At 35.2% G+C, this 19,819-nt stretch overlaps 1 protein-coding gene across 11 annotated transcripts in view; it reads left to right on the forward strand.

The window, feature by feature from the left end:
• SCEL (sciellin) overlaps positions 1–19,819 on the forward strand; it is a 111,037-nt gene that overhangs the window by 54,019 nt on the left and 37,199 nt on the right. For 5 of the 11 annotated variants that reach the window (XM_055335683.1, XM_055335692.1, XM_055335688.1 and 2 more), the window contains 11 exons: positions 1,007–1,066; positions 4,997–5,041; positions 6,207–6,266; positions 6,567–6,626; positions 10,415–10,474; positions 10,835–10,894; positions 11,816–11,875; positions 15,884–15,943; positions 16,600–16,659; positions 17,536–17,595; positions 19,052–19,114. In XM_055335683.1, coding sequence (XP_055191658.1) covers positions 1,007–1,066; positions 4,997–5,041; positions 6,207–6,266; positions 6,567–6,626; positions 10,415–10,474; positions 10,835–10,894; positions 11,816–11,875; positions 15,884–15,943; positions 16,600–16,659; positions 17,536–17,595; positions 19,052–19,114 — 648 coding nt within the window. The remainder of the gene's footprint in view (positions 1–1,006; positions 1,067–4,996; positions 5,042–6,206; positions 6,267–6,566; positions 6,627–10,414; positions 10,475–10,834; positions 10,895–11,815; positions 11,876–15,883; positions 15,944–16,599; positions 16,660–17,535; positions 17,596–19,051; positions 19,115–19,819) is intronic. The other 6 variants (XM_055335684.1, XM_055335694.1, XM_055335686.1 and 3 more) reach the window with 5 other exon arrangements.

Genomic DNA, 19,819 nt, shown 5'->3' on the forward strand with positions numbered 1-19,819 from the left:
CATACTTTTTGTTTTTTGTTTTTTTGTTGTTGTTATCTCCCTTGACCATCAGGAAAGTCCCAGTTTGAAACATATATCACATGGATACCCTTACCTTTGGGGAGAATCATGTTTCCCTTGTACTTAGTTACTTGAAGTGCAACTGTATCTTAGCATTGCCCAAGCTGAGTCCCATGTGCCATAAGATGTCAATGTATATTCTGTGAAAGAAGGGCTTAATGGCCAACCCATTTGGGAGACACAATTAAATAGAGTTCTCTACCACAGGACTTCTCAGAACCTTCAGTGTGCTTATATACATTCTGAATCTCCAAAAGTTGGTTGTATTTCCCAAATTGACTTGACTGCAAAATTCTTTTTTCATGTAACCCTCTTAACCTTCTATGAAACATTGTTTGTGAAACATAGGTCTTAATTACAGAGATGCCAATAAGGATTTTCCCAATTATTTCTTTGCATGATCTAGAGGAATTCGTGTGGATTTGAGCCCTGTATGTGTCAGGTGTTTCCACTTACCCTATAGTTTAAAATGTACGTTCTTTTGCTTTGGAAGTCTAAGAAGGCAGATATTTTCACTGCATGTGAGGGATGAATTAATCATCTGGACATGTTGCTTAATGCTCTTTGACTCTAGTATACTAGAAACACCTCTGAACACACAGCTGTGTTTACTTGTGTAGTTAGCTCTACTTTCTTTTTCATATCCTTTCTTACGTACAGAACTTGGGAGAAGCCAATGTGTTTAGGAGAAACTGTAGTTATTTCAGTGAACACTAGATGGCAGAGCCAATGCCCAGTTAAATGACTGATGTGTGTGTGTGTGTGTGTGCGTGTGTGTGTATGTGTGTGCGCACGGTGATATGAGAACTATTTCATCATGCAGTTAAACTCAATAATTCCTGAACACACGGATTATTGTTTTCTTTACTGAAAATGTAGGATTTTCTAGCTACTTCAAGGATAGCTCTACTATCATTGACTTGCATTTATTTTTCATCCTTTGAAGGACTCAGGATCTCGAGAATATCGTTAAAGTGGCCACTTCACTTCAGAAAACTAACAAGGGGTAAGAGCTCAGAGCTTTTGAGCTTGTATTTTTCCTTTCTTTCTATTTCAAAAAAGCTTAACCAGCGCCTTTAAAAGTTCCAAATATAAGCAAAATCCCTGTTTACTATATACAATTTAAAAGAAGAAAGAATCAGTTTCTCTAGATAAATGTCCCTGAAAAGTGGGTGAGACTGACATTGATCTCACTCATGGATACGGGGTTACTCTTCTTCCTCAGCTTTGTCTTTTGATGATTCTACTCTCATCTCCATCACCTCAGCTGTCTGTGGTTTTGACCTTATTCCAAGTCTTTGTCCTGTATTTATGCTACTAGCTCAGATCTTACCTGTCTTCCTAGAATCCTCATTTAGAATGTCCTAGGCCATATTTACCTTCCTTCCCAAATGCACTCTTTCCAAACTTCTTTCTGTTCTTTCCTTCAGCCAACCTCACGCTTCTGGAATCATTCTTAATCCTTCCATGTCTTCCCCCTCAATATAGTATCAGGCATATATGCATTAAATTTGTAAAATTCTCCACTTGCCCACATGGCCTCACCCCAGTGCAAACCCTCATCAACTCCATCATAGGTTTTTAGAGTAGCTATGCAGATTTACTTATATTCCCTCAGTCTCCTCTCCCCTAAACCATTACTACCCCATTAGTGCCAGAACTTTCTTCCTAAAATTCTGTTGAATAATTACTTTACTGGCACCCCATTGCCTGTTCAGTTACATCTAACCTTTGTTAACTTGGCTCCAACCTAACATTCAAGAGTTATTTCTGACTTCACCCTTTTATTTACCCTACATGGAATACCAAATTAAACTACTTTCTTGGGGATCCCTGTGTGGCCCAGCGGTTTGGCGCCTGCCTTTGGCCCAGGGCGCGATCCTGGAGACCCGGGATCGAATCCCACGTCGGGCTCCCGGTGCATGGAGCCTGCTTCTCCCTCTGCCTATGTCTCTGCCTCTCTCTCTCTCTCTCTGACTATCATAAATAAATAAAAATCAAAATAAAATAAAAATAAACTACTTTCTTTCTACAGTCTCCAGACATTGTGCCTTTGTTTATGCCATTCCACCCATGTGGCAGCCTTTCCTAACCTCAAGGCCACCATATCCATTCATTCAAGTCCTACTTATTTTTCAAGATCTAGATCAGATATCACCTCTTCTGTGAAGTCTTCCCAGAATGATTCAGTGAGATGTGACTTGTGTTTCACTAAGCTATCAGAGTCCCACTATTTATGTGTTATAACAGCTAATCGTATTTGTTGTTATTTCATGGAATCTTTGTAAATATCTTACCTTCTCTATCATTTCTTTAATCTCTTAGGGGAAATATTTTGTCCTATTGACCATAAGTCATTTGCAGAGTCTGACATAATGCTTTGTGTAAAGTAGGTGCTTATATAATAGATTGTGGTAAAGAATAGTGAACAGCAGGAAACCTGGAGTATAAACATTCCATAGTTTAAATCCCATTCCTGCAAAAATTCTTCTTGCTCATGGACTTCAGCAATGCTAAGCAAGATTAAGGATTGCAGTCTCAGTCAAAAGAAGTGAAGAGAAGAAACAGAAGTAACACATAGCCCTTCCCTGCAAATGAAACTGATCGGAGCTCTGAATCCAGACAGGAACTCCAGAAAGTATCCTGGATGTTTCATTTCCACTTCTCTTATCTAAGTGTTTAGATCTCTAATTTTACCTTTTTACTTTTTTTTGAGGTAGTATTTTGTTTTTAAAAGGGATTGAATAGTTTTTTGGTGAGTGAGAGTGGTGTTTAAAGGAGAGATGGGTGAATGATGCTGAAGGGAAATTGTGGTTTGGCACAAATCCAACAAAAACAATGAGGACTACAGTTAGTCCTGTTCCCTCTCTGTAGGCATAGTACACAAATTCCACAATGGGATTGGGATGTGTTCTCCACAGGGAAAAGTTACTGCTCTGTCAGCGGCCAGGGGAAATGTCTATTGGATCAACATACCCAACTATCATTACTGTGGACTATCTGTAGGGACTAGAAATAGCTTTATTCACCTAACTGTTCTTGGTGATATTCCTTTGTGAACTGTCACTCCTATCTGATTAAGAACATTTAATTTATTGCACCTGCAATGGTGAAATTTAATATCCAAAGCTTTCATCAATGTAAGGTCATTTTAAAAGTCCATATTCTTTATTCAGAACATTGTCTCCATTTTATTTAATTTATCACAGAGAGTCTTCTCATGATTTATGCCAATCTGTAAAAACATGAGCAACCCCAAATCCTGATAATTACATCATTGTAATTCATACTAGTCAGAAATTCTGGGACTACAATTTTACAGGACTCTTAGGTTTGCTCTTTTCCTTGGAGACATGGACAGATTCATACTCTCAGAGCTAGGAGGTGGAATTTCAAGCAACTAACAACAGTGGGGCATTGTGTCAGGGTACTAGGTGATATGTTAATTTTTTGTCAGGGTCAGCAACTTTCATATTTCAGTATTAACCTGTCTTCAATCCTACCACTGAATATGTAACATTACTTGAAAGGATTCACCTATATGATGGCTGTTAATTTTACGTGTTTTTGGGTCTCTAAGAGGATTGCCCCAGCAGCTATTTTGGCGGGGCATTGTGCCAGGCGTCTTCAAAGCACATAAATGGCTCAGCAACTATACCTCTCTAGCCTGAGCCAAACTCTTGATGTCTCTAAAAGCAGTTTAAAAAATAAATATAGCAAGCATTTATTAGATGAAAAATTTAGTAGACTGGGAACTGTTACTATAATGGCCAAAATTAATTGAGAGTTTTTGACTTGCCAGATATGCTTCACACTATATACTCATTCATTAGCTTATTGATTCTTTTCTCATGTGGGTACAATTAGTATTCTTGTTGGACAGGTGGAAAAATTGAAGCAGGAAGAGGTTAGGTAATTCACCCAGAGTCATCAATTCATAATTGGTAAATCCTGGGTTAGGCTCCATAGATCCCTGACCTGGGACTCTGAATATGTAACTCCTGAGTTACTTGGCCTCATGGCTTCCTGGTTAGTACCAGTGATGACTCAGAAGAAAAAGGAACATTGAGAAAGTGTGGGAAATGTGTGATTCTAGAGCAAGAAGAAGGGAAAACCATGATTTGTGATCTAAAAACTGGACCAGGAGGGCAAGAGAAATGGGGGCAAAGGGATGACAGAAATATGGAAGAGAGAATACGCTGCAAGGAACAAACAGAAACCAGAAACCCACTGAGGCTGCCTTCTTGAGGGAGAGACCTGAACTCAGGTGACCCTAACGGATGTTCTGGAACCCAGGGTTTAGCTTAAACAGGTTGCTCCTCAAGAAGCAGCCAGAAAGTTGTAGTTCTCAAATACAGAAACAAGATAACAAATTTAGTGGACTTCAAATGAGGGAAGATCACAATTTAAGAAAGTGCTGACTTACTGATGAACAGGTGTTTTTCAATAGCTACTTTGTGCTGGTACATTATGTAAAGATAGAATCTCTAATTAGTCAGTGTACCTATATTTGTTGATTTAATTAAAAACCTGTATTAAATATTTACTGTGTAAAGGATACAGAATTAAAGACTGAAGAGGATCCAATGTAAAACATAGCGCAAAATTTTAAGTGGTGTGTTTGTATGCGTGTGAGAGAGAAAGAAAGAGAGAGATGTAGGAACAGGGACATTAACATGAGACAAGTTGCTACATTGCAAAATATAGTAGTGTAAGTGCTAGAAAGGAAGTGAAAACAAAATGCAGCAAAGTTTCTGAAAACATAGAGTACTCTATTCTGTTGGAAGACTGGGAATTGTTTTGAGGAAGAGGCATTTGAAGAGAACCTTGAAGGATATATGAGATTTTTGTGGTATTTCAGACTTAAGATGAACCTGCCCTTTGGGCAGGTTTTACTGATGTGAGGTTTTTGTTTGTTGTTTTTTTCTTCCAAAAGTGAAGAATTGGATAACCTCATAAAAATGAAGAAAAGTTTGAATAGGTAAGACTTAAAAACATCCATTTTTTGCTTTATTATTGAACTGTATATCATGACTTATCATGTCTTTTTAGTATTTGAGCATGAGGATCCACATCCTGGGTGAGTTAAAAGTAGCCTACAAATCTTGAATAAAAAGCTTGCAGGAATCATCATCATTTCACCACTACTATGAATGGTTATTACATTCTAAAGATACTAATATTAAAGTGTTTTTTATTTTCATACTCTACTTAGTAAGGCAGTGATATAAATAATCACAGTTCTCTTTTTGAAATATTAACATATTCATATGTGGACAGAGTTTAGTTTGGTCACTGAATGCTTTCAATTTTACACTTTACAAAAGCCACTTATTATCTTAGTCAACCTTATCTCCTTAATTTTGAATCACTTATAATTGCACGCTTTAAAAATTATAACAATTGAGGTTTGGGTTGGAAGTGTGTGCAGTTCTTGCTATCTCTCTGCTACTTTGCCTACTAACATGTTACATGGGTAGGAGCCAGAGGGATAGAGAAATAACACAAATGTCAAATGAACCAATTGATCTGAGCTTCAAGAGGTGTGGTTTTCATACCCTGTTCTGACAGTAGTGATCTTATGATTGACTATCAACAACTCATTTAAATTGCTGCTTTTCGGTTTCTTCATCTATGAAGAGAGTGGGTATTAGATTAAGGATCCCAGACTCCAATAGTGGGAAGGGCCTGACTGTATGGAACACAGAGGAGTGCCCTGTCCAAAGTGTCTGGCTGTTTCTCAGCTGCTAACAGGTGCATTGTGAGAATTTGAACCCCATATTACAGAATATTTTCAGGATATCTTGAAAATCCAGGTTTTGATATGTCATAGCCATCTTTGTAAGCACTGGCTCACACTAAAAACTAAATACTGAATCCAAGCAACACATCGAGGACCTATTGGCTGTTTGTGAATCCCCAGTTCATATCTTTTGTCTTATTTTCTCTGAGGTCCACTGAAATTTAAATTTTGAGTCTATGAAAATATCTATTTGGAATATAGCAATTTCAAGAATTAGGGCTCATCTTACCCACCCAGTTTCTATTTCCTGTCTATGTATAGAAATATAAACTGGTCTCTGTTTCTATAGAGTTAAGAATGTGTTGTTAACACTAATGAGGTTTTTTATTCAATACATTTAAAGAAATCAAGGTCTTGATGGTCTCTTCAGAGCAAATCGTAGGGCAGAGCAAACAGAGAAAAGGTAAGTGCATCTGTCCCTAACCTGAAAATATGATCTTCCAGATTGCTTGCTTTATCTTTTCAGACATTCACTGGAAGGGAGTTGTATCCTCTGGCATGGAAATGTACTAACAGATGGAGTAGTGCTCTCAGTATTGTACATTTAGCTCAGACATAATTGCCTAGAAGGATTTCTACTCTTCCATTCAATAAGAGTAAATGAGCAGTTCATGAAGAAAGTTTATTGTATCTGACCTCTTAAGATACCACATAATTTTATTTCAGTAGGTAGTCTTTTATTTGAATTTCTTTGTGTTTACAGAGCCAAAAGCCTTGAAAATCTCATTTTTATGAATACTCGAACAGACAAAGATGGCAAAGGGTAAGATTTGACTAAGACTCTTACAGGCCTCTTTGATTGAGTCCTAGACTATATGCTATTTCCTGGATATGACCTCCTGCTCAGGACAAGGGGCAAAGCAGACTGGTGGAACAGGTCCTGTATGGGGGGGGGGGTCAGGAGATGAGTGGATATCTTGGCGCTGCATCTGCCACTCACATCAATCTGGATGACCCTGGGCAAATCACTTAACCTCTGGAGCCTGCTGTTTCCTCATCTCATAAAATGAAGGGCATGACCTAGATGATCTTCACATTCCCTTTTGTATTTAAAAATGAAGGAACTCTAGCTGACTATTACAAGTGGTGGACAATAGGCTGGTTTATGAACTAAATATATTCATTCTAAGATATTTTGATGCTGGGAGCATAGTCTCTCACCACTGAAGTCTTTATAATACTCCAAGGCACTTTTCAGTTGGAATCTTGATTGAGTCACTTCAGATGTATATCTCATATATATTTGTAAATATCTCAGGGTCAAGAGTCATGCTTTTACTTGTTTTAGATCATAAAAAAGGGTTAGTGAATGATTAATAACTAAATCGGTAGCTTAATTTAAGAGACTGATTTATAGTTCTAGGCTGATACTGATGTCCTAGAAAATTGACTTAGATTTTGATATATTTTTATATGGAAAGAAACAAAACTCTTGGCAGTTTTATTAAAGAAAATCATAGAATAGTCAAGAATGACAAAGGGTAAAGATTTAGGAGATTTCTGCTGTTTTTCCCACCAGGTTGGCTGTTTACCTTGTACTTGATTAGTCATTTAATTTGCCTTCCTTATATGATAATTATTTCTATTGTCTTGATTATCTTTTAAAGCCATTTATCTGTGCCAGTCTGTGCACAGAATGGTATTCTAGCTTTCCAAGCCAATCTTGGCAGATGCATTCTCAACTCTATCTGATGTAGAACACTTAAAGTCTATGTGGTGAAAATTATTGGCAATAATAATTTCACAGATACTGAATCCTTATTAATAATATAATATAAACATGTAAGTATTATTACAGGTAAAATTTTTTTCTTCACATGGAGGACAGGTGAAGGGGGAAAATAGTCAATTCTCTGTGAATGGTTATATGAGCTTTATAGAAAAAGATGAGATTTCAGATATTTAAAAAATGAAATTGGGAAGGGTCCACAAAAGTGATAGAAAATAGAAAATTTAGGATGAGTATCTCAAGTAAATCATTTCTGGGCTGATAAAGAAGAGAAAAGAGATGTGATCTGTAATGTGCAATTGGCTTTTTGATGTAGTAATGACTGAACTCATTGATGTAGTAGAGTGAGTCATAGCCCTTTTACCTTCTTCTTGCCCTTTCTCTCTGCCTTCTTTCTCTTTAGTTTCTCTGAAAGATGCTAAAATGTCAATAGCCTTATCACAGTGAAATCTGAGACAGATAAAAATGGCAAAGGGCAACACCTGGACAATTGGGGGGTTTAGAGGGATTAACTTTGATATTCTCTAATAGCTTTAAACTATTTGCATGGAACGGTTTCTTGTTTGTAGTCTTATATAAATCACTGGAGCCATTCTAGAGCTATTTCTGCCTTTCCAAGGTACTTCAGGACCTTGAACTTTTTACTAAAAATGGCATGTCTAAATCTCCAAAGGGTCTAGATTTTAAATGTTGACCATCTGATTTCCACCCCTGATATGAATGATTTTTATGTTTAGAGAAGGCAATATATCAACAAATGTATTAAAGTTAGCTTCCCACCAACCATCCCTGAAAGGACAAAGAAAGCACAACCTGAGACCTGAAGGGAACTTTTACTATTAAAATGATTTAATGATAAAGAAAATGTGATGTGTATATACACACACACACACACACACACACACACACACACATGCACATACACACACACACACACACCCTGGAATATTAGCCATAAAAAAGAAAGAGATCTTGCCATCTGTGACAACATGAATGCATCTAGAGGGAGTTATGCCAGGTGAAGTAAGTCAGACAGGGAAAGACAAATACCATATGATCTCACTTATATATGAAACTTAAAACAAAGAAAAAGCAGAAATAGGCACATAAATTCAGAGAACCAAATGATGGTTGCCAGGAGGTCAGTGTAGGGATGGGCAAAATGGGTGAAGGGGAGTGGAGATACAAGTTTCTAGTTATGGAATGAGTAAGTCGCGAAGATAAAAGGTACAGTGTAGGGAATATAGTTAATGGTATTGAAATAGCATTATATGGTGAAAGATGGTAGCTATACTTGTGGTGAACATTGTATCACATATAGAGTTGTTGAATCACTATGTTGTACACCTGCAACTAATGTGAACATTGTGTGTCAACTCTATTTCAATTAAAAACAAATTTACTGGGACTCCTGGGTGGCTCAGTCAGTTGAGCACTGGACTCTCAATTTTGGCTTAGATCATGATCTCAGGGTTGTGAGATGGAGTCCTGCATCAGGCTCCACACCCAGCAAGGGATCTGCTTGAGATTCTATCCCTTTTCCTCTGCCCCTCTCCCAACCTGCACATGCTGTCTCTTGCTTGTTCTCTCTCTAAAATAATCTTTTTTTTTTAAAAGAAAACTGTTACATTTACTTTAAAAATAAAAGAATAAAGAGTTTGTAATAGCTTGGCCTCAAACCACAGGTCAGGCTCTTTGACCATTATGTCTTTTGAGAACATGAAGAATAAAATATTAGAGAAAAAAGGACCTTAAGATGGCATAGTCTAATTCCATTCCTTGTGGTGAGAAAACTTGGTGCAGAGAAGTGAAAGAACATGGTCACAACCGTATTAAAATCAGAATTAGGAATTGAATCCAGATCTCCTTTGTACACTGATACTGGGTTCTAGTGGTATGATGCATACTAATAAAAGTAACCTCAAGGCTATAACTTTGTATAAACTGTCAAGACAACTCAGTTCTAAATAGCAAGAATGTTTATTATTGTATTAAAAAGTATTTCATTAAAATGATTTAGTCACAACAGAGTAATGACTGGGACCTTACTATTAGAATAGTTAGCATATCTCATCAGCATTTTGCATGAAAAGAGCCACTTGTATTAAAAATTTCTAAAGACTTCTGAGGCTTTAGGTACTGCTAATATCTTATTCCCGTGGTGAGAAATCTGCTGTTGCCACAAGAGATTGAGTTACTCTCCCTTCTCTCTCTCTTTTGCTTTGCTGTCCTCCCTGCTCCAATGTTATGAAGGAACGAAGGCCTTGGAGGTCTTACTAAAATTAATCAAAGGACTGACAAAAATGAGAAAGGATATCTTGCTGGGGCTCTCTTTTTTCAAGTTGATTTTTCACACCTCATTAGAAATGGGAGTATTATACTTTCCTTGGTCACAGATGAACCGTTGCACTTTATAGGCCTCTCAGAGAGTAAGCAAAGGAATATGATGAATGCTGTTTCCGTAGGACCACATGTTTGTTACATTGAAGTGCAGGAAATCTGTTACATAATCCCTTATTCTGTATTTTCTTAAACAATTAAAACACAGCCAAGTTTTATATTTAAATTAAGAAATATGAAGGACAAATTGCAAAGTGAGAGGTATGCTGGGAAGTTCTTCTAAACTGATTTAAACCAAGTACTGCTGTGGAGATTAATAAGGCTATGTTGAGGATAATTAAATCCAAGTATTTCTGGCCATTTGGCCTGGAAACATCTGATATCCTTTCAGGGACAATCTTGTTTGTACAGATTTCAGAAAAAAACTGAATATAACCTAAGTGACACAAGATTTTTGTGTTTTTGTTTTTGTTTTTCTAAAGAAGCCAAGATCTCGAAACGATTATCAAAGTGAATGCTAGGAGAGATAAAACTAGGAGAGGGTGAGAACTGTTTTGATGTTTCTGCATCTTGTTTGTTTTCTCCCAAATTCCACTGCGTGATCTTCTTAGTAATATTGAGGGAGTCACATCTTTGATTTTGCCTCCTGTCTTTTGTCTGATCCTTGTCACCCTGATTTTTACTTTGGAGGGTCTACAATGGATTTTATCTAAATTTACATTTGGCTAATATAAAATCCCAGAGATTTAACTATATTATTGATAGGCAATTTTTATAATAAAATTAATATCTATATAATAATTTTCTCCAAAAGCTTTCAACTAATCATCAATAATATGGAATGTCTATTTATATATAACACTCTGAAAATACGTTGAAACTGATCTAAACTTTTTTTTAAGAGGTGAAGACCTTGATAATCTTATCAGAGCAAATCCCAAAGGAAGTGAAAATGCTACTGGGTAAGCATTATTAGTGTCTTTAAGTCTGATTTCTGTAAGTAACAATCAATAAGATAAAATGATTTGGCATTTTAACTTCATAACCATATTTTATTAGCATGGACTTAGACAATAACAGTGGGCCATATGACCTTCCTTTCTTGTTCCTTAAAAAAAATCACTTGTTTTTTGAAGAACTGTCCTAGTATTTGATAGTAAGTTGCCTTTTATACCAGATTTTAGGCTTTAATTTGTTTAATGGATGATTTACAGAAATGAGTTTCTTTTTATCTAAAGAATGCATTGTCTTGACAACATTTTCAAGGTCCAAGTAACAAAGATAGCCAGAAGTGAGGCTTGACTAAAACTCTTGTAAATCAGCTTCTCTTAAGATGAGGGTCTCAAAAAGTAGCCGAAGGGAGGGGCTGGACAGGTATATCCATTAAGAGTAAGGAAATTTCCCAACTTTTTCTCCTCCTCAGGGCTCTGTCAGTAGGGCATGCAGTCATGGTACTTCTGCCAACCTCTACAGTATTAACTTTTTGGGGTTCAGGTTATTCCTTTTTGATATTACTCAGTGCATTTTAATGAGGGTGACATGTGTATCCCTGAGAAATGAGTCAATGTTCCTACCATGTAAGCTATTTTTATTCTTGCTCTTTGTAGTTTATCATAATCTAATTATATTTTTTAAGAACTTAGGTTAGGAAAAAAGTTTATATGAAGACATATATTCTTATCATTTAAAATATTATTGTTATTAATATTGTTATTATTTAAAAACAGAATAGGCAATTATATCTGATTTGTTGAGTAGAAGTTTATATTCTGTCTGGATCTGGTATAGAACTTAATCTGACTCACATTACTTCTCTAATCATTATTCAGTTTATTAGTGTTTTACTTAATAACATTCATTAAAACTCAGTTCTTTATTCAAAGAAAACAAGACCTTGCTGGATTTATTAAAGTGAATCCTGAAACAAATAAAAATATCAAGAGGTAAGATATTTAAAGCTTCCCCCTTCCCTTTGGCGCTTATAGGCACATTGGAATCTTGAGTGCTTTTATTCAGGAGGGTAAATTAAAATTCAAATAAGTTCTCTTTTCCCCCAAACATATCACAATAACTAGTTTTATACAAGTGATACTCAGAAGTGATCTTTTGCATTTTATTTTTGGATAACATTTACTATCAGGTAGATTTTGAGAAATTAAATGGGAATTTGAATGAGCTCCTCTACTGAGTTAAATTATTTCTTTCCTTGTGTGTGTGTGTGTATAAGTGTATATGTGTGTATGTGTAAGTAGTATGTGTTCATATAAATGTATTCGTGTATTATAAATAGTGTGTATGTATAAGTATATATGTATATTAATCAGGGTTCTCCAGAGAAACTGAAACAATAGGGCATGTATATATTTAGAAAGAGATTTATTATAAGGGATTGGCTTATGCTCTTACAAGAGCTGAGAAGTCCCAAGATTTGTAGTTTGCAAACTGGACACCAAGGAGAGCCAGTGATGCAATTCCTGTCCAAATCCAAATGCCTAAGGACCAGGAGGGCTGAAGGAGATGTCTTAGGTCAAGCAGTCAGGCAGGCAAAATCCCTTCTAACATAGCCTTTTTGCTCTATTCCAATCCTCAGTGGATTGGTTGTGGCCCGTGTGTTAGGGAGGACCATCTACTTTACTCAGTCTAGATTTAAATGTTAATCTCACCCTAAAACACCCTCACAGGCATATCCAGTATAATGTTTGACTAAATGTAGGCACTCTGTGACCCAGTCAACTTAACATATGAAATTAACCATCAAAAAAAATGTATGTATATACATAAGTGTATGTGTATGTATACACAGTATAAATATATATAAATGGATGCATGGGGATATGTTTGTGTGTGAATGTGTGCATGTGTAGTGTATTTGTGTGTAGCATATCTACGTCTACATAGTGTAGTGTATGTTTAAAGATGAAGAGTTTAACAAAGTGTAGTTCATTAAAAGAGTCCTACTACCCATGAACAGTCAAGTAAATCTGGAAAGCTTATGTTCTCCTGCTATTTATTTTTTAAAAAGCAGATGGGATATATTTGAAACTGAGCTTGTTGGTATGTTGCTGAAAAACAGGACACCAAATAACTCCATGTGGTTTCCTTTGAACTTCTTTCCATTCAGTTAACTCAGTACATGATATTATTAGTTGATTCTAAAATGTGTCACTGATGCCTGCAGGCCCAGTCAGCAGAGCAAGGGCTCAGTTAGCTGAAAAGCTGTGGTGCACACTGTCAGGCTATCCTGTTCTCAGCAGCATGAAATGGTGGGAGGCCCAGAGACTCAGGGAGTTAGACACCTGTATTTGCACCCAATAAACTGAGAAGAAAGTGTTGATTTCCCTGGCTATCTGTGTAGTCCAGGAAGATAACTCAAGGTAGTGAATGTGAACAGGGAGTCCAAATTCTGTTCAAATTCTGACTTGGTCACTTGATAGCTGTGTCCTCAAGCTTCAATTTACTCATCCACAAAATAAAGATCATAACACTATCATGCCTGGCACATAGTAGATACAAGTAATTGTTAGCAATAGTAAAGATTCAGATGAATTATGTTCTCTTAGCGATTTAGATACTGTTTAAATATTTAATTTACTTTGACTCTCCAAGAAAAATCTGTTTTCCTTTCTAATTTTTATTTAAAAGAGTATTTCAAATAACCACCTGTTATTTTTTATATGTTGGTGTGTGTCTGTGTGAATGTCTATGTTGCACATGTGTATACATGCAAATGTTTGTGTGTGTGTTTTCATGAGTGTATGTATATATGTTGATGTGCCTTTGTATGTATGTCAGTACACATGCATATGGGTGTGTGCATGTCCTTGCAATTGTCCTGTGTGTGATTGCATAAAAGTGCACACATGCTTGTATGTGCATAAATATATGTATATCTGTATGCTTTGTATGCATATTAATTTATATGTACATGGATGTCTATGTGTGTGCATTCGTGTCCATATGTTTGGGAGTATGCATTGTGTGTGTGTGTGTGTTTGTGTGCATACTTCCTGAGAGCTTTTAGGGACCCTAACTGTCTTTTTCTTTCAGTACACATAATTAAGTTCTGTAGATCTTTTAAAAGTAAAACTAAATCATACTCCCTCTCTTATTAAAAAATTACAAGGTTTTTCCATTTCAAGTAGAATACAATTCTAACCTTCAGCAATGGTCTCTTACTTGTTCAATACAGTCCAGCCATATTAATCTTTTTTCCTATTCCTGTCTCATTTCTGCCTTATGAGTTCTGCATATGCTATTCCCACTTTGGACTGCTTTACTGCCACATTGTCATTTCTGACCATTGACTATAATTATCACCACCCCCTCCTCCAACCCCAGCAACATAGGCATCAGACACTCCTTCTTATTTTCTTCAGAGTATGTATTGTTATCTGGAATTGTGACATTCATTTATATGCTTGGTTGTATATTGCTTGCCTCTTCCCAAGTTAAAATGGAAGGCTCATGAGGCGTAAGCCTATGTCTGTATTATTTATAGGTTTCCATAACTAATTGTAAATTGAAAGAATGAATGAGTACTGGGGACTTATATAGTATGAGGCTTTGATTCACCATTTAGCTCGAAATGTTATTTTAAATTATTACATTAATTAGCACACTCTTCTTTATTGATTTTATTTACTTTGAGATTTAAACAAACTTCCACTTATATGTGCTCTATTTAATATGTTTAAAGAGATCAAGTTCTTGGCAAAATAATCAAAGTGAACTCCAGAATCAACACAAGTATTACAAAGGAGGCGTCACAATGCTTATTGTTGTGTTATTTTATTTTAGTACTCAAATCTGGAAAACAGAATTCTGGGATTGTTTTTCTCAGACTCTGGCATTCAAATCTCACATATTTCATTTAGGCAAAAAATCAAGGAGAGGTAAAAAACATCAACAAGGATATTCCGGGGCAGAATAGTTGCTTCTGTTGGGTCAATTGTTTCATTTTGCATGGAAAAGGTCCTCATTTTTTTATTGCTACTTTTAGCCTGGGCATATACATTCTCAGACATCTGGATACAAGTAAAAACTTGAGTCAACATCTGGATGTTTCCAAATATCTGTATCTTTGATGTTGTAGAGATGCAACCTCAGAGACTTTCTGATACAATCTTAGTAGGGCCACGGGGCATGGACAAACAGGGTGTACCTTCTGCAGATATCCTTTACCCATGTGGCATCCTCTGTAGATCAGAGGGGCATTGACTTGTGCTGTGAATATGGAAAACACATAGAAACAATAAGAAAAGCAAAATTCCACTAAGATCAGAAACAGAATATATTGAAGGGTAACAACAAAATACTGATGTTTTTAGTGACTACATGGAGTTTTTTATTATAGTAAATATAATATACATTTCAGAACTCTATAGATTTTAATCTTCCTATTGTTTGTTGCCAACACAATTAGTCAAAATTTGTAGTTTTAACACATAGTTACAAGTACCAGACACAGACACCAGGTTGTATAACATGGACATTAATAAATTGGCTTATTAGTCTTAATCCAGTGCTATGAATAGAAAACCTGCTAATGAATGCCAATTTTACAAAATATAGATTATCCAAAGTTGATTTTAAATTCCCACAGCATGTTGGAGGTTGACATTAAGAGGATGTGCTTTCTGGAATGTTCCATGAGATGCATATATAGACTATTACAAAATGTTCAGTACACCTGGCAAAGGTTAAGAGCATAGCATTAAATGAATCATAATAGACATAGAGTCCCAATACAGTGTTTGTAACTGGCCTAAAGGCTCCAAGATTAAAATGTTGTCTCATTGAGCCTCAGAGATGTATAAATCCCTACATACTTCTGCATAGTCACCTTTAACAATCTTCCATTCTTTGGCATGATCTCAGTAAGTGTTTATCCTGTTTTTTCATTTGGTAGTAATCTATCATTAACCTCATCATTTTTCTTCAATGTTTTACAGGGGCCAGAGCCTTGACAATCTTATTCAAGTGACTCCTGAAGGAAACAGAAGTAACACAGGGTGAAGATTATGTCTTATCTTTCTTCTCCTTCTCTGTCTGCATTGATTTGTGGCACTCATCAGAAAAACTGTGTGGAAAAAAAAAATCTTTGGATTGGAACCAGAAAATCTGAAATCCATTACTTCCCAGCTGGGTGCCTTTGAGCAAGTTCCTTGGACACTGTGGGCTGAGGCTTCTTAAGTTATAAAATGATGATCCTTTATAACTGTTATACTTTTGTCACTTGATTATTGTAAGGATCAAGTGAAATAATGGATATAAAATCCCTTTAAAGCAAGAAGGCTCTATAAATGGAAATTATTAACAAAATATAGTTTAGTGACATCTATAGTGTTCAATGGAATACTGTGGGGGGCAGGTGAAAATTTTTGGCAAATCATTACATAGTTCCTGATTTTTTAAAAAAACTTAATATTGCCCTAATGTTATAGTTTTTTTTTTTTAGGGTAAATAGGAATCTGAGCCATATAATGATGATTTGTATGGAGGTCAAAATTTGTACTTTTTAAAATTATGGACAAAGACTGGTATTTATTTTTCTCAAAACTTAATAGCAAAATTCATCTTGAGCATATATATCTTTTAAATAAATTCTTAGTTGATTTAATTGTATTTTTACTTATCATTTTGTTTTGTTTTGTTTTCCGTTTTTAAGTTCCAAAGACCTTGATAACCTCATCAAAGTGGTTCCACAAACAGGAAAAAGTGTGCAAGGGTAAGATTTAATATGCTTCTTGTTTTTTTGTTTCACACATACCAATGCTTAAAAATATGATTAAAATAACATTTTAGCAGACTGACACTGAACTCCAATAAAAGCCAGGTGACCTCCATGACATCGTATCTAAAATGTTGAAGATTTTGGTCAACTGATTCTTAGTATAATGGGGGTAACCTTTGGTTAATTAGATGCACAGTTGATTTCCAAGAATGACAAGACACTTTATTCATTGATTTCTTTATTTTTCTTAAGCAGAATATGGCACAGGAGTGGGGAAAAAGAATTAGATGATAGACCATAGATGTGGGTCTAGGCCTTGGCTCTGCCCTCACTAACGGTGCAAAATGAGATTGGCCACTTCTATTTGGGCTTCAGTTTCCTTGTCCTCTAATAAGGAACTTGGACCAGGTGCTGTCTTGTCATTTCAATGAGAATTCAATTACTAAATGCCAATACAATGGTTGATATCATGGAAAGAGCAAGTGCTCTTGAGTTAGAGCACTTTGGTTTCACTTAATCTTTGTATGTCTCAGTTTTTCCCTTTGAGAAAATGGGATGATAAAACTTCCTATATTGACTGATTAATGTGAGGATTCAATTATATAAATCATGTAAATCACTTGAACAGTGCCGGCACATCATGAATTTTCTAAAACCACTGGTTATTGTTTATTTCTATGCAGCAGTAGTTAGGTCCAAAAATATATATTCCATAGCACTGAAAAACTCCAGTCCTCTGAGATGATTTCTGTATTCCTAAATATTTTATAATATAATATTTTATAAAAATGTTTCTTGGTTTTAATAAATATTTGCAACCATGTTTTGTAAATCAACCACTGATCTGATCATTTTTTCCATGTTTTAAAGGGGCCAAAGTCTTGACAGCCTCATCCAAGTAGCTCCTGAAACAAACAGAACTAACCAAAGGTGAGGTTCATGGAACTCTTTTATCTATTTTTTTCTATCTAACTTAAAAAATGTAATTCATTTTTCTACCATCGAGACAGCCAGTGATGGACTCAAAATCAACAGCTTTGTGTCAGAAACCTAGTGTTCAAGGCCTTGCTCAGGGCTCCTGGGCCATGGGCTTTAATGGAAGATAAAGAATTCCTTAAAATATTTCTTACTAGTATGGGATTTGTGTTCCCTGTTTGGAATTTCAACATAATTCTATTTCAGGATAATAGTTCAACATGACAGGATGCAGTAATTTACATGAAAGGAAATACACATGATAAGATTAGTTAATTCTAAAGATTCCTCAAGTGATACAAACCTTTCTGGCCTTTTTTCTCTTCAGGATATATAACATTTTGTCCAGTAATACAGTATATCAAATTAGGCAACTTGTTTAGGCCTTTGGGGTTAGTGTTGGTATGAGAACCCATTGTGATAATAGAAATGTCTCTTTAGAGTTATAATTGCCTATTGGGATGTTTAGAATAAAAGCAATTCATGTAATCCAAAAGTCTTGCTTGCTCTGATTTAGCCTTGCATGAAATGCAATTCTGAAGTGGTTTAATTGATATCTGAGAGTAGCCTCAGTGCTACACTTTCACATTATATATATTGCCCCATACCTTGGAATCAGGAAATAATTCTGTTTTTTAAAAGTTCCAGGTTTTGTTGTTTTGTTTGCTTGTTTTTGTTTTATTTTTTTGGAGGGTAGGGAAATGAGGCATACAAAGAAATGATAAAAAAATTTTATATTTTTCTCTTGTTCATTACAACCTCCCCAAATATCCTACATGCTAATTCAACAATAAAATATAATATGGAAAATAAAAAGCTTAAGAGCAATTTAAATGTGAAGTTGTCTTGAAAGAAACAAGAATAAAATTAAATTCTCATATATACATAATTGTGTAAGAAATGAATTCATAGCCACCTGCTTTTCCATAGGACTAAAAAGAATTCAAGTAATGATGAAGTTTTAAGTTAGCAATTTCATAATTTAATATTACAGTTGAAAAAATGTACAAATTATTATTGATTTTGGTTTATGGTGAAAAGCAGGGTGCAAATAGAAGGAATTACCATGAACACAGAAAAAGGATGATAGTGGGAAGGAGCATGAGAATTAGGGTCCAGTTGCTATAATTCCAAATCTGATTCATCCTTGGTCACTTCTTCCTACCTACCCCTAAAGAGGGTCTTAACTTCCATGAAACTCAATTTCTTATTTATAAAGGGAGGATGATAGTCTCTACCTTAGTAAGCTAATTATTTTGAGGATTTTTAAAGACTTGTAAAGTAGAAACTTGATAAACTTGTTACTTTTTATCTAGCATCCCATTGTATGATTCACAGGTGTCAAAAGAAAAAATGTCAGTCATAAAATTTGCAGATTTCCAGCTGAATTTGAACTTTTATTTTGTCTTAGCAGGAAAGAAGGTCTAGATGAACTTATTAATATAAGCCCCAAAGCTGTCAAAAACATGGCTGGGTAAGAGAAAGATGTTATTTGTTTGTCCTGTTTTGGTTTTATCCTCTTTAAGAAATACAAATACAATATGAATACAAATGACTTACAGTCATTCCGTGGGCAAAATGAATATAGGTCTGGAAAAGCTGCCACAATTTTTATATGTTCCTGGAAATAAATATCTATTTATTACTAGCAAGAAAGAACAATAGTTGGAGAAAATAATATGATGGTGACTTCACTTTTTTTGACCTCAAATAAAGCAATTGAAGAGAATGATTGGGGTAGGAACATAGATGCTCTATGTGCTATATTTTATTTTTTTCTTTGAAGTGTTGATGTTAATACCTTTGTCTCTCAAACTGATGAAAATTTATTAATAACAGTTATTTTTTTAAAAGACATAGAACACTTCATTAGATTCATCATCAGCAATACCATGTATTTCATTTTTGAAGAGAGTTCTCTGGTAGTGGAAATTTTAGGAGGTTTGTTGTTTCTCAGATGGTTTGATGCTCCCAGCAAAGTTATAGCTTTCTGGCTATATGAAGATTTTTATACTGTTACACACTACTCCATATGTGTGTGTGTATATATATATATATTTACATATTTTGTAATTATTTATATGTATATAAATTATACTATATATAGTATAGTATATAAATTATTTATATGTATATATATTATCTCATTATTTATATGTATATATAATCTCTTAAGAAT

The sequence above is a fragment of the Nyctereutes procyonoides genome, unplaced genomic scaffold, assembly GCF_905146905.1.
Source record: "Nyctereutes procyonoides isolate TBG_1078 unplaced genomic scaffold, NYPRO_anot_genome, whole genome shotgun sequence".
NCBI classification, from domain to species: domain Eukaryota; kingdom Metazoa; phylum Chordata; class Mammalia; order Carnivora; family Canidae; genus Nyctereutes; species Nyctereutes procyonoides.